This window comes from Sander vitreus, chromosome 9 (assembly GCF_031162955.1).
Source record: "Sander vitreus isolate 19-12246 chromosome 9, sanVit1, whole genome shotgun sequence".
In the NCBI taxonomy this organism is placed as follows: domain Eukaryota; kingdom Metazoa; phylum Chordata; class Actinopteri; order Perciformes; family Percidae; genus Sander; species Sander vitreus.
This window is the reverse complement of record NC_135863.1, coordinates 19935599-19951060: the sequence shown is the minus strand read 5'-3', so window position 1 is coordinate 19951060 and position 15462 is coordinate 19935599. Positions and strand designations below refer to the sequence as shown.

The 15462-nt window shown below is 40.7% G+C and overlaps 1 protein-coding gene and 1 long non-coding RNA gene across 2 annotated transcripts; one reads left to right on the top strand and one right to left on the bottom strand.

The window, feature by feature from the left end:
• Positions 1-1793: 1793 nt before the first annotated feature.
• Positions 1794-11452, bottom strand: mpnd (MPN domain containing). The gene is made up of 13 exons (XM_078259147.1): positions 11240-11452; positions 10521-10723; positions 10096-10317; positions 8810-8909; positions 8644-8722; positions 8470-8566; positions 7481-7553; positions 7302-7378; positions 5927-6095; positions 5116-5186; positions 3476-3565; positions 3259-3351; positions 1794-3162 (listed from the first exon to the last, which is right to left on the bottom strand). The coding sequence occupies exons 1-13, from the start codon at positions 11241-11243 to the stop codon at positions 3076-3078; spliced, it is 1365 nt and encodes a 454-aa protein (XP_078115273.1). The 5' UTR covers positions 11244-11452; the 3' UTR covers positions 1794-3075.
• LOC144523542 (uncharacterized) lies at positions 4000-8792 on the top strand. The gene is made up of 2 exons (XR_013502519.1): positions 4000-4105; positions 5837-8792. It is a non-coding gene; the product is annotated as an uncharacterized LOC144523542 (long non-coding RNA).
• Positions 11453-15462: the final 4010 nt, after the last annotated feature.

The following is a 15462-nucleotide window of genomic DNA, read 5'->3' as shown; positions in this document are numbered from 1 at the left end:
GACAGACGTACTCCACCATTACACACAGACCCAAAGTTAAAATGCAGACGTTGCACCTTTTTGTCACTCAAGGCATGCGTGTGTTTGTCGTGTAGACGTGCAGAATGATTAGTTGTTTAGTTGCTAGTCTGTTCAAAAGAGGAGACGGAGCCAAAAAGTCTTTATAAGATGCAATAGAAACATATCGCTTGGTGCGCCTGTTTGTTACAACTGCTAACTATTCTGTAACATAGCCATATATATTCATTTAGTTTTTGGGCCCGTTTGTCTCAGCATGTTAAGCATGTTCCCTTTTTTTATTTGTTTTTTTGAGCCCGTTTTAGGCGCCTGTTATCTCCATGCAGTGGCTGAATAGATGACGCTGCTGGCAGCGACTCAATCTTTCATCTTCATCGCTATGTGTCCCACTATTTCTGTGTCGTGTCTTTGAGAATGTGAAACTCATCCGTGCTTTGAAACTTATTCTGACCCTGTGATTCTGATGCTTCACAATGGCCCCGATTTGATTGATTTGTTAGTACATTGGGCCAATGCAGACAGGTGTCCTTCCTGTTTAGTTAATCTGTTTTAAAGAAAAGGTTTCCTGTTCTGGATTTAGCCACAGTCCCCCACATGCAGGTGGAGTATACACGATTACGATTTAGTATATGTGGCTATAATATAAGTATAATCCAACATACACCGTATAGTATGAGGGAAAGACCTGGAGTGAAAGGGAAAACCGTTAAGGGAAAAAAAAGAATTGGAAGCTGTTGTCCATTCTGACTACTTTGGAGAACTTTTGTTACCAAACACGAATCCTTACCAAACACGTATCGTCGGTCCAGCTGATTTTGAATTGTCATTTGTAAATGACAAATGTGTAATCCTTTACTGTTTGCAGTATCTTACTTTCTGCTACATTTCCCCTCTTTTTATCTGTTTGTGATTCCCCCACACCCCTGAGTTTGGTCCTTGTCTAATATGTTTACATCTCTGATCTTAACTACATTTCAATGCATGTATCAAGTTCAGGGCAAAATCAAAGGACTGTAGAAGGTGCTGTTTGGATCACCCAGTTATCAACAGGTCCTAGCTAGCTTTGTTTGTTTTAGTGCCTTTTGGAAAAGACAGGAGAAGAGTACCACAACTAATCCCAACAACCAAAACCTAACCCAGCTACTTAAGAAATGTCTTTTCCTGCTTTTGGTTTTATTTTCAGCCGTTGGCACTTTCCTGTGTAAAGATGAACTGTATGTGTGCACATTTCTGCACAGTTCTGACACTACAAGGCAGTTTCGTGGACATGTGTTGTTGTTTGGACTAATGTGAAGTTTATCAGCAGACCACCCGTGGAAACTGTTTTTTTTTTATGTAGAGCTTAATCCATGTTTTAAAAAAAATGTCCCACTGATTTCTTTTTTTTAAAGGGCTATGTATTTGTTTAATCGGTCTTAAAAGCTCCTTGGAACAGCATTACATCATCCTGGCTCTCTATAGTATTGTTTTTTATATACAAGACCTTAAAACGTTTAAATTAATATTTGCATGTAGTCCTATATTACACCTTGTATGTTGTTACACCATGTATGTCTTTAGATTTAAGTTGCCTTTTTACTTACTTTACTTTAATTTAACCGCAATATTTTGTCTTTTATTATCATTGTGTTTGTATGTGCTTCTTTCTTGTCTCTCCCCCCCCCCCACCCCATTCTTACAATAAAGAAAAAAGAGAAGAAAAAGTGTCATTGTTGCGTATCAATAGGGAGATATTCTGACATCGAGGAAATATTACTCTGGCATTATGCACAAAATGCTCATAACCATACATTTTTTATTCATACAATTTTAATTATTACAATTTAGATATTTTATCATTTCCGTCAATTTGAAAAGTTAAACTCTTAACATAAATAGGTTCCCTAAGAGGTTTGAAAGGATTCAGATTAAATAAGAAGATTTGAGTCTAGATTCAGATTAAAACATTTTTTAAAACCAAACCCTAATTTCAACGCCTTAACAGAAGAAGCAGAGTTTCTGCTGTTTGCTGAGGGATGCATTCATGAAGCACAATGCCTCCCTGTCCTATGTTTGCTTCCAAGAACATCTTATGTTTCAAAACTCTGATCCTCTCCTCCGTTTGTGTATAGTGCTAATGACTAAATGTTAAACAACAACATGTAACATTAAACCTGTTAAACATCAACATGTTCACATTGTCATTGTGAGCACGCTGACGCATTTCACTTAAATCCCTGTTGTGCCTCAACAGAGCATGGCTGACATTTTGAGAATAAAGTCAAACAACTAACAGTGGTGTTTAAATAGTTCCAGTGTGTATATTTTAATGCTTCGTGGATCATCAGCAGGCTTAAGGCATTGCTCTGTCTTCATACATGTACATCACACAATCCACAGTTAGTAGTAAATACAGTACAGGTAAAGAGGAAGCACATATCTGTCCTAACCAACAGGACTCATGTCTCACATAATCTGACAGTGGGACAATAGACATACATACACACACACACACACAAAGGTTCATTAAAAAAAAAAAATAATAATAATTAAAAAAATTGGTTAGCACAATGGAATTACTTGCACCACATTGCAACCGTCCAATTTGACTTGAGGAACACCAACATTCACAAAACCTATCACAGAGTACAGTTCAGGTCAAACCAAGACACACTTGCATACTTTGCTAATATTTTGCACGACTAATTTTCACTGTTTTCCCAACCACTGCTCCGTTGGTTAGGTCTATAAAGGCAATTACAACACATTAAACGTTCACGTTGTACATATCTGGCAATATCTGCTCATACCACCGGATACTGGCACAGATAGGCACATAGGTCCATGTGGAAAAAGGTAAGATGCCAGTCAGACAGAATGATTTCTGGTCCATGAAATGCTTCTATTTATGTATCAAGCATGAGAGAGTTCAAGGCATCTAAATGTTTTTCAAGCAGGTTGTTACATTGTAAATCTGTCACTCCAGTCCTGTCAGCTCTGCACAAATGTTTTTTTAGTTTTTTTTTAAATGGAACGACTTAAGATGGAGGGCACGGTCCACATGCACAGCAAATCCACTCAGTGGATGTTCATCAGCTGACTGTAGACATGCTCTAAGATCTGAGAGTAGGCCTGATCTTTGGGAGCGTGGCAACTCAGAGAGCCCTGAGGAAGAAGAGAGAAGGTTGTACAAGTTAGGTCTGCTGGGAAAGTTTTAGAACCATCACCTGATATCTGCCCATCTTCTATAAATCATCCTACCTTGATCTTGTCCATCATGGTCGTATCAGGACACCAATACTGGGTGAACTGGACGATGTCGGGCGCTGTCCTGTAGTAGTCAACCAGTAGCATCTGTGGAGGAAATACACAGATCTTTTATACACAGGATCTACAGTATATATTTTTTTTAAATCATCACGCAAAATGTGGATTTCTCCGCAGTGTTTTTGTAGGGCTGAGGCTGCAGTATCCGTACCATCTCATTAAGAACATCACTGGTGAGAAAGTTGTCCTGTACATAGGTTACCTCTACAGCCACTGGGATACCGTGGTCATTAGGCCGTTGCTGCAGGAAGGCAGATGATGTGTTAGTTTAGCAGAAACATGAGCACAAGTGTCAGAAAAGACTAAGTGACAAAGCAGGCCCGTAGCCAGCCTAGTGGAAGGGGGGGTCTTTTTTTTGGACTTTTTTGCATTTTCTTCCCTCATTTTGTATTTAATTATGAGGTTAAAATTTCAAAAAGTCATTTTGGTTCAAATTAAAATTTAATTTGTCACATACACAAATGTATTGTGTACCTGTTCCGGCTCAATAAAAACAATAAAGATAAAATCCATAAAGAAATAGGTATATACAACACAATATATGTCATAATGGATGGTAAACATGTTGATATCGTCAGAGTTGCACTTGAACATATCCCAGTCTGTGCGGTCCAGAGCGTCCTGAAAGGCGGCCTCTGATTGGTCCGTCCAGCGTGTCACCTCCCTTTACACGGGCTTCCTGCTTAAGCAGTTGTTTATATTTTGGCACGAGGAAAAATTGCAGCATGGTCAGATTTGCCGAAAGGAGGGAGAGACTTTGTTTTGTAGCCGTCCTTAAAGGGTGAGTAACAGTGATCCAGGGATCTCTCTCCTCTGGTCTGGAACTCATTATAGACAATACACTCAACTTCAAGGAACATGTCGCTAACATCCAGAAACGCAACACATGTTGTGTATGTATCTTAATGTGATGTGTTTTGTATATGTGTTACATGTTTTATGTGTTCTATATGTGGTGTTGTCCTATGGAAAGAAGTGTGGAAATGATTATCCCTATGGGACAATAACGACTCCATCTATCTATCTATCTATCTATGTGATATGCTGCCGAAGGTCAGGTCTGACTCTTTAGGTTAGCACTGTTAAAATCCCCGTCTATGATGACGGCTGTGTCCCGATGTTGGTGGTTAACGAGAGCCTCATGTAGTTCAGACAGAGCAGTGTCAGTGTTTGCTGATATAAACGGCACTGATTATAACCGAGGTGAATTCCCGAGGAAGGTAAAACGGGCGGCATTTGATTGTCAGGAGCTCCAGTGAGAAGGAATGTGTGAGATGATGGACGTTCCTGCTGTCACATCTTAAAGAGCACGCTTTTTGATGCACCGAAAAATATTTACTACAATGTCGTCAAATTGCTTACCAAGATCACACACACACACACACACACACACACACACACACACACATACACATGGAGCACGACACAGAGGAACACACACATAATACCATTATGTTGGATGGATATCCTTGGCCTCAAACATTTTGTTATGAGTGCAGAAAGTTAGTTTTTACATGTAGATTGTTACATGTCGCGTGCCAGAATACATTCACAGAAGTGATGCTTTTAACAACATTAGTGCTTCGGTTTGGTTTAGGTCATTTTTATTTTCGGGGGGGGATTCGAATTATTGTCCGTCGTTATTTAAAAAGACTCTAAAACAGACTTAAATTATGGACCTTTGGCAGTGAGGAAGGGGGGGTCTTTCGAACCACCCGAACACCCCCTCTGTCTACGGGCTTGCTAAGCTATCGAATAAGAAAGTGAGTATAGTGATGCCTGTGTCCTCACCTCAGGCGGTGGTACGACCCAGAATGGGGTTATTGTGGACGCCACGCCTTGATTCCCGTGATAATACGGTCCTGAAAGAGAAAATAAGTTAAAAGCTGTTTGGCCGGATGGTCAGAAAGCCCAGGTTTTGATGAGACAACCACGGTTCATGGTAATGATAATGCATTGACATGCCATGGCAAATACTGGAAGTTGTTGCTGATTTAGAAACTCCACATACATTTCCCTTTTAATACATCCCTTACAATGTGGCTACAATCATTGTGGAGCAGCTCCTAAAGGATGTTGTGTCATTTTTCTTCTTTCGTCTACCTTCTTCTTACATTCATTACTCTCTCTTTTTTTGCCTTATTTTCTAGCGAAACAATAGCGCAGTACAAATAAAATGGAAACATGTATTACCTTTTCCATTACCGTCATTCAAATGCTGCTATACACTCTAAGGACACTTTACCCCTCATAAACATTTCATTCAAGTGCAATATTTGTATCCTATGTTACCAAATGCTATTTGTAGACATGTTCCCCATCACCCTATTCCATTCTTATACATAGCATAATTATTTAGGTAATGAATCTCATGGGTGCATATATTGTAAATATACCTTTTGTAACTCCTGCTTTGTAATGTATATAGTATTAATTCAGCAATATTATTCAATACTACATATTTTCCTGGCACAGGATCAATAAAGTGTCTGTTATCTAACTGTTTTCACAGCTCCCTGCGTACAAGGTTTTCACAGAGAATTACAAAAATCCATTGCATCAATATACTAGTCCTCCACTGTGTATGAAGGCAGGCACGTACCACAGATGATGCCCAGACAGGGCTGGAAGCCGTTGTTTGAACCCTGCAGCCTCAGCTGATGGTCCATCTGGGAGTCGATGTCCTGCAGCGACGGCAGAGCCGGACCGCGCGGGTGACTGTGGTACCAGCCCACCAACGACAGCCCGCGCATGAACAGGTTCTGACAGATCTGGAGCGGAGTCAAAGCGACAGAAGCCGATTAGAAGGAGAAAAAAAAGCCTAACTTTTGTTTCACTTGAGTAAAAGTGATTTAGAATGGGCTTTGCTAGTTCACAGAAGAAGTTCAGCGATAACTGGATAGACTTTTCTTTGGTTTTAGTAGTTACAGTTTGGCTTTTAACTGCAAAGTGTCATATGTTTGCATTTCATATTTGTTAAGGAAAAACTCAGGAGCAATACAACTCATAATTGAAGAAGGTTCGGGAGACCTTGATGAATTACACGGAAGCATTTAATGAACACTCAATTGAGGAGACAATTAGGCAGGCAGTACAGTTTAAACACAACGCGTTATTGTGCAGTGCCGTCCCAACTCTCTGAAGTTCCTGTCCTCCTGAGGGTGTATTTAAACTCATGCTGGAGACGTTACATTGAGCTGAACCTTGAACAAAGATACTGCAGGCGCCGTTAACACAGATACTAAATCGTGTGGCTGGCCCACCGACCTCCAAAAGGAGACAGCCCTGAGACAAAACAGTCCCTTATTATGTAGCTGCCTACGTAGACTCTCTGAATCTGTAGAGAGACAAACAGTTATACATGAAGAGGTTTGGTTGTTAAAGAATGGCCGAATATTCTCGTCCCCTGACCTGTGACCTATGAATGACCTGATGTTGTCTAAGCTTTCCCTTAGGCTCATCATACCACGAGATGGTGTTTCTGGAAATTCCACCACAATATTATGTTAATTGTTAGTTAGTTGATCTTTTTTCATCTATCTATCAATTTAAAAGGACGTACACTATTTTGAGATTTCACATTAAGGTCTTTATCCCAGGTTCAGGTCGGTCAGAGCTTGTAAGTTGTATCTTGAAACACTTGTAAAACAGACTCTTGGATTTTTAACGTTGCTGCAGTTTATATTTCAAGATTGTTAACAGAAACTAACTAGTATTTAGACCTAATTGAAGTGCAAAAATCACACTCGGCACTGTATACAACGTTAACTTCCCAATGATGGAAATTTAAGAGTCGGTTCTTTGGTTTCTGGCTTTTGGAAAGACAGGTGCATGATGGTGACAAGTACTGGCTGCTGAAATGTCCTGCAGCACAGGAAGAACTTGTGACTTTTTAAAATGGGTGTTATTCACCTTCATGTTTTCTAAAGGCATACATGCTGTTAGTGCAGACTACTGATTCACTGTCCATGTGTTACCTCCTCCTCAACAGCAGAAGCAGAGTCTCTGTCTGCCAGCCTGGTCCGACAGGGGAAAGCCCTTAAGACTGTCAGCACTGAAATACATCAAACACAGAGAGAGAAAGACGTTGGGGTTCAAGATGGCTTCATTATCTTCTAATGTTTATTTCTGGCGGTCACTTTCTCATCTTACTCACGTTGCGTATTTGTATCCCACCGTCCTCCGAGGTATCCCACCACCTCACTGGTAGTGAGGTGACAGTGGAAGTCCTGATGAGGATGAAAAGCAGGTAACTAGGGCTGGGTATCGTTCAAAAAGTTAGATACTGGTACCGATACCAATACCAGTACCGTAGTCTATATGCACGACGTTCCACTTCCGGGATTGCTTCGTTGCCGCGGGAAATTCCGCCGGATGCATGTCTTTTCGCCAATGTCCGTTTCCTTCCGCTTTCTTTGTGTTGGAATTTTAAACTCCGGTGAATTTATGAGGACTATGGTTAACTGCTCCTCAGATCTCTGCAGGGTAAATCCAGACAGCTAGCTAGACTATCTGTCCAATCTGAGTTTTCTGTCGCACGACTAAAACAACTTTTGAACGTACACGTTCCACCAAAACAAGTTCCTTCCCGTGGGTGTTTTGCAGCGGAGCTTAGGACACCCATGACGATTGTGATTTGTTTAAAGAAATGACAATGAACCAGAGCCCGTTTTTCTCCCATCCCAGAATGCTGTGTGGACTAGCCGGACCCTCCTCCGCAGCGCTGTGGAGGATGGTCTTGAAATGCGAGACTACCAGTACCGTGACTTCGATACTAGTTTCCTAAACGATACTTTTTTTCGATACCAATTTTATAAAACAAAAATAAATTACAACATACGGCACAGATCATTGTAACGAGTTTTTCCTGCGTGCCTCTTCGACGTGTAATGTTAGGCAGCCAATCACAGACATTATTAGATCTTGGTAGAAGCATGCTGCATGCTTACACTCACGCTGATGAGATTTACTCCTCAGGTATATTGTGTATTGAATGACGAGGCATTTTTCAATACTTAATACTTTAGAGGCAATTCGGACGGTGCCTAAAAAGTAGTGAATTCGGTACCCAGTCCTACAGGTAACTTGGTATCTTAACTGTTCAAAGGTACTCAATTACCCTGTTTTAATGTGGTTGTTACGTACCATTAGCAGCAGGACATTACTGGACACGGCTACATTAAAAGGCTGGAATCTGTTGATGGCTGAGAAGGCCGACAGCTCCACGAGTGTGTGTGGATCTCTGAGGATACAAGTTAGAGTCTATCACACTTATAGTTCAAGTTAACACTACATTAATCCTTCAGAATAAGTCGGTACCTGGCAGCATCCCTGGTGCCCAAGGTGCAATATCTGACAGGAATTCTCTCTCTGTCAGTTCTCCGTGAAACCATTAGGTCTGTAAAAGTTAAGATGGACATTTGATTTCCAGTTTGTTGAAACTAAAATAAAAACAATCATGAAACTTGTATATTGAGAGTTATACCATTTAATCCAGGTTTGCTGTTCTTGTTCTTCTCATCTGCCTGCACAGCTGTCTTCCCTTCCTCTTCATCCTCATCATCATCCTCTTCACTCACCAGGCTCTGGCATCACAGGAAATAAACACAATGTAAGACCTAGGATAGTGTAGATACAGCGATACAGACGGTATAAAAGTATAACACATTATGTGTCATTTTTGCATCGAACTTGAGTCCTTATAGTCTTCCGTTTTTAAAACAAGTGAAAAGATTCCGCCAGTGAAGTGAGAATATTTCCAGAATATTTCATGTTTCCAATGTAAATCAACTTGTTTCAAGTATTTTCTAAAATCAAGTGTCATTTGTCTTTATTCTTTATTTGAGAGCAGCAACCCCCTTCTTTATTGAAACGTGTTAAAGGTCCCATGGTATGAATATTTCACTTTATGAGGTTTTTTAGCCCCAGCCTGCCTATGGTCCACCAGTGGCTAGAAATGACGATAGATGTAAACCGAGCCCTGGGTATCCTGCTCTGCCTTTGAGAAAATGAAAGCTCAGATGGGCCGATCTGGAATCTTGCTCCTTATGAGCTCATAAGGAGCAAGGTTTCTTTCTCTGCTTTGCTGGCCCAGAGAATTTGGCCCACCCATGAGAAAGAGAGACATCATGACATGAGACATCCTAAAGCAAGCTCATTGTGGGACTGGCTCTAGTGGCTGTAATTCTGCACCAAGGCAGAATTTCGGGAAAAAGACTTAAGATACAGTATTAGGGGACCACTAAGGCCTATATAAAAACATCCAAAGAGCACCATGTCATGGGACCTTTAATTACAATGGAAACACTCACTCTCACTGTACCTGCAGATTTTTTCACTTCTTTTAAAAAAGAATCTCATGGGAATTATGGGAGTTATATCAGGTCCACACTGAGGCCATAACCTGTGACAAGACTTTATTTTTATCTTAACAAAGTACTGTTCTTTTGCCTCTATCCAACTGCATGCTCTGAAAAAATCTGCAACCTCATTACTCGGTTATACTACTAAAAATTTTGAAAGGCTTCATCTTATTTAAGCTTTATCATTCCTTCCTAAAACCAACTTTTTCTTGTTACTAAACCATATAAAAATAAGCAGTTTAGAAGCAGCTTTTTAGTCTTTTCATTGTTCATGCCAAAATTTGGGTCATGATGTTTGACCTCGACCCACATTAAATGTGATACCGCTTAGGGTAGTATGTGGCCTCGGATATTTAAGGAAATATACTGACCATAGTAAGAAAAATAAAAAGTTATGTTCTGCTCTCACCATGTCTGCGCTGGGTTGGTACTTGTGCAGCCAGGTGGTTTTGTACTGGACCAGCTTCTGTCCCTGGTAGCGTACAGACGCCCATCCACAGCCAGACTTCTTAGCTGGGTTGACCAGACGTTTGCAGTGTGTTGCCCAGGCACTAGGGGAGTTAAAAATCTGGCCCGTCTCTACCCATCTGATTTTCCCATCATTCAACAGGTCTCCAACAAAGTTCTTACCCTGAAGGGAGCAGAGAAGAGAGACATTTTAAACCAAGAAACAAGACATGTATGTGGGTTGGCTCCTTCAAAAGCAATGTGTGTATAGTAACATGTCAGGTAAGCTTGATAAGAATAACAAGTGCAACCTCACATGACACAGCATCTGCATAAATAATGAAAAACAACATTCTTACTGTACCCAGCTGTTATGTGCGTTATTACCAGGTAGTGGATTGCTAGCACGCCGTCCCCCGGCTCCACCAGGCCATCCTTGAGTAGCACTCTCAGGGTGATTCCTCTCCGGGTCAGCAGGGAGCCCCGGCCGGAACTGGACCGCAGGTCTGCCTCCTCCCCTCCACTCAGCTCCTCCTCATCCTCCTCTCCTCCATCCTCCACCACCTGTGGAGAGCTGGGTGGCTCTGAGCCTGAGGAAGCACACACACACACACACACACACACACACACACACACACACACACACACACATCGATGGATCCTAATGTGCTCAGGTCGCTGGAGTGATATGTGGGTGCAATGCTAATGTTAAAAATCATAACCGTGCCATGTTATGAGCACGTATAATGTTTTCAGGTCACATCACTCAGCTCTGTATAAGTTACATCAGGAAGAAAGCCAAATAGCCATTATTTGAACTATAATGACTTTATAATGAAAGCTCCACTGTAATGGAAGCCAGCATCATTCATAATTGCAGCAAGCTAAAATGATAGCACCCCTATCATGGTGAAAGAAATCTCAAGGGTCCAAAATAGGCAAACGATATTCTAAATTGGCATTTCATTAATTACGGCTAAGCTATGCGGTTGGCCTTTTGTTTCCACCTCCCATTAGGCATGGCTCTCTCCGCAAGAAGAGGCCTGTTCCCCCCTCTGTTAATTTCCTTCAGAATTACAATTAAACCCCTCTTTTATTATTCTCACCCATATCTCTGAAAGCGTCGGAGAGCGCCTTTAAATCCAACTCGGTCAAAGCTGCTTCTTTTCCGGGCACTTTAAGCTATACGGGGGTTGAGCTGCTCCGGGCAGATTTAACAGATACACTTCGCCACACTAGCTCCGGCTATTATTCAAAAACATAAAATGAAGGCGTCTGTGGCTCTGCGGTGTAGTTTCCTTGTTGTGTTGCTTTAATGTCAGTTCCCCTCCCCTTTCTTTCTCCCTCTCCCCGTCCTTGTCACTCTCCCTGTGTTCTTCTGAACGGCTGTCTGACGTGCCATGCCGGTCTAGATATCTGCCATTATTTACTCATTCATGAGACTAAAAATACCACACTGTAATTATTAATGTTAAGTAATCGGTTGGGGTTGTAGGAAATGTATTACATTTTATTGAAATGTAAACAATGTAGCGATTAATCTGCGTTTCCTCCGGAAAGATGAAGTGTCGCCCTGTGCGCGTGAGCCAACCGCTATATTAGCATTTATGCAGATTAAAAATAGCCTACATACTAAAAATGATAGTGTATTTATACCATAGCCTATGGTGATTCGTATGGTGTTATAATACGACCCTGTCCCGTACTTTACTATGTTATACTGTGGGGGGGGGGTTTCCACTAGGCTACACCGTATAGACTGTAAAGGGCTACACCGAGACGTTCCTTCTTTATCTCCGAAAAGAAGCACATTTACCGGGAAGCAGCCTGCGGAGGGCAGCAAATCTCCAGCACCGTCGTAACTGGGTTCAGTTCCTGTTACCTCTAGCCTACCTGGTGTTATTACAGGCCTAAACACCCGCATGTGTTTGGCTCCAAAATACTCTGTTATGTGGTCAAAGCTACAGTTCAGCAGTAGTGGAAAGTAAGTGCACATTTACTAAAATAGCCTACTGTACAATTTTGAAATCCTACTTCTATTGATAGCCTACCGTATGCTTCTGCTCCAGTGGGATACTTTTCAGAGTACAATTCAGTTGACATTTCTGTCAAATATTTGACATACAGACCTATGGCCTGATTTAATTTTCACATTTACTGTACACAATAATCATATTAAATAATTAAAAGCTGCTGATTAATAGCATATTTCTGCCTTTTTGCTTGAAAAACAGTAGATCTAAACAAAGTATTTTCTATTCCATTCTATGATTCGTATTAGATAGTAAACTATCCAACAACATGGCTAGGTCAACTTGTTATTGGACCTGGGGGGAAATCTTGTTGCTGAGGCCCAATTGACGTTGCTTGAATACTTTCAATAGCATACTTGACAGTATATTAATAACGGTGGCATCCTGTGGCACTAATATTTGCTCCTTGTAAATTTACAATTACTATCAGGAATTATAAGGCATATTTGCACACAGTAGACATTCCTTAGGCTTAGTGGATCTCTTCCAGTAGATACTGAATGTTAATAGAGGCAAAGCCAACACTTCTTTAAACATCAGGGACTTGTTGCCAGAAGATGGAGACATTTTCCATTATTTATACAGTAAGTCATGAGCCCCCACAGAGGTCAGGTAAATGTGTGTGTGTCATTATCATACCTGCTAGCTCCTGGTATTTTAATCAGATCATGTGACCATGTGTTTTTGTATTATAAAAGAGCACAAGCTATTTCAGTAATTTGTGACATGTATAACTTTAGTCCTCTGTAAGGTACTTATAGCCTCTACATAAAGACAGCATAATAATGATAGTTCCTTGAAATGCATTATGTGGCACAATGATATAGACTGGGTTGTCAACACTAGTGGTTTTAAGTAGGGATGTATGTCGATTCGACAGGGTCCTTTTTCCACATTACTGCACACGATTGACCTAGATTGTCGTGTCTATGTGTTGCTTTGACACTGTAGAGCGGCTGCAGTGTTGTTGCACTTTTCCCATGGCTCTTTGGTATGGATCAGCTAAGCAGCTGTTGGACTACTGAATGTGAATACCATTTTCAGTCGCCCTTAATTAGAAGGAGCAAACCTTGATCTCCCTCTATTTACACTTGTTTTTATTTGTGTTTATCTCGGGTTAATTCAAGGGGCGAGCCCAAACATCAGTATCACCATCCAGATTACTTAGATTACCACACATAGGCTATTCAACAATCTTTCAGCCAATAACTATAACTAAAATATTATGAAATGAGTGTTGTCCTCCACTGGTATCACGAATAGCTCCTATAACATAGGACCCTGAACAAACTGCTCAACATTTTGGACAATGACTGTCATCCACTCCACAGCACTATCACAAAGCAGAAGAGCATGATCAGCTCAAGACTACGCACAGTGCCATGCACAACTGACAGACTGAGAAAGTCATTTGTCCCCAGAGCCATACAACTCTACAATGCTTCACTAAAGAGAAGATGAGAGATAGACTTCTCTGCATAGTCTGTCTGCCTCTCCTCCCTCTCCACCACTTCCACTACCTCCTATAACAACAGTTATGTACTGACTGACCACTGGCCCACTGTTTACTGCTTACACTGTTTACACTGTTTACTGGCTGTATTATTATATATATTTATTATATTATTGTCCATGCTATGGACATATATGCTATACAATACAAAATGCTATAATCCATGTGGATTTGTTATTTTATCATCCTGTTTGTGATGTATGTGTATGTTGTGTGTGATGTCTTTAAGCTACTGGGATCTTGAATTTCCCCTTGGGGATCAATAAAGTATCTATCTATCTCTATCTAACATCATCACTTTAAGCACAAATGACGAATGAGACAGTATTTTTAACATTACGGTACTGCTAAACAACAATTTTATTCATTATACGGCCTACATCTGAATTCATTTTTTGACACACCCTTATTGTCGTGGAAAACTTCTTAAATTTTTTTAAATGTATCCTTGGATAACCAAAAGGATCACTGCGACCTTCATGCACTCTTTGCCAATTGAGTGGTTCAAGCCGGTCCAGGCTTTGAATTTCTAAATTCCTTGACAAATGATTGTTTTATTTCACTCCTCTTCTGTTAAAAATAACTGTACAGTATACCACTGGAGTCAAAGATGGCTTTCATAGAACTTTATGCAACATTCTTCTCAATTTGCACACAACATGTCAGGCTAGCAACAACACTCGTCCTCTCTAAAACTAATCTTCTCTCCTCTTTTCTTTAACTGTTTCTTTAGTTTCTGGGCTACAGCAAGAAACCTACTGTGGCCACTGTTACAGAGAAAATGTTTCACAATATTATTTCTCATTTACACTTATATTAACCCAAAGACAGTGTACCCTCTTTGAATGTTATAGGCCGATTGAATGGGATGAGTTGAACGAGTGATCAGTGACAGGACCAGATAAGTAATGTTTGGATTGGAATGCCTGCTGCTAGATATATTCATGAAAATTAAATGAAATGTTAAGTGCATTTTGGGCTTTCCTCTTTCTGCCATCCCGAGCTAGGTTTATCCCTTATTGCATTTTATAGTTAGTGTAGTTACACGCATTAGGTCTTTAACCCATTTCTAGATTTACTGGAGTGGGATGTTTGGCCTAGTGTGTGTCTATGAAACTATGAACTTACCACATTGTAATGCTTCTCTGAACATGGCCACTGTTAGGCTACATGAGATGGAACCATAGGAATAAAGTGAATCCATTTTATCTAGACGGATGGAACTCACAGGCCGTACTGGTATAGTAATAGTATTTTCCTTTTGTTGATCTTACAATCAAGAAAGGAGGGAACTGTGGTAGAAAATATCTTAAATATACATGTGTTGTATGTTGCAGGGAATGGTGGACCCAAAGGCAGAGAGCAGATAGGCGAGAGTTGAGCTTGTGGATTTTATTAGGCAAAAAGAACAAAGTAGCCTACTCATCAACAAAGGGAGTCTTCGAATGATATGAGAAGGCAACAACTGATTCCAGGGCGAAGGTAAAAAGGAGAACTGGAAATACGAACAAAAACGTCCAAAACACAGGAACAAGAAACAAAAGGAAATCCAGGGAGTAAAAAAAAAAACTTGATCTTGACTGACACACAAAACACTACAACGGGCAGGGAAACCCCACAAAGCACGCTAACACAGGGACATACTACAAACAATGAGCTGACAAGGGAAAACACAAAGACTAAATACACAGGGTGATGAGGTAACACAAGACAGGTGACACAAGGGCTGCGAAACAGGTGAAACACATTAGGGCTGGGCAGAACAATCAAAAAAGGCAGGAAA

Coding starts and splice junctions, on each gene's coding strand:
- mpnd (XM_078259147.1), bottom strand. Junction 8,910..10,095: donor ACCAACCCAGCGCAGACATG/GTGAGAGCAGAA, acceptor CTGTGATGCCAG/AGCCTGGTGAGTGAAGAGGA. Junction 8,567..8,643: donor GGCACCAGGGATGCTGCCAG/GTACCGACTTAT, acceptor TTGTATCCTCAG/AGATCCACACACACTCGTGG.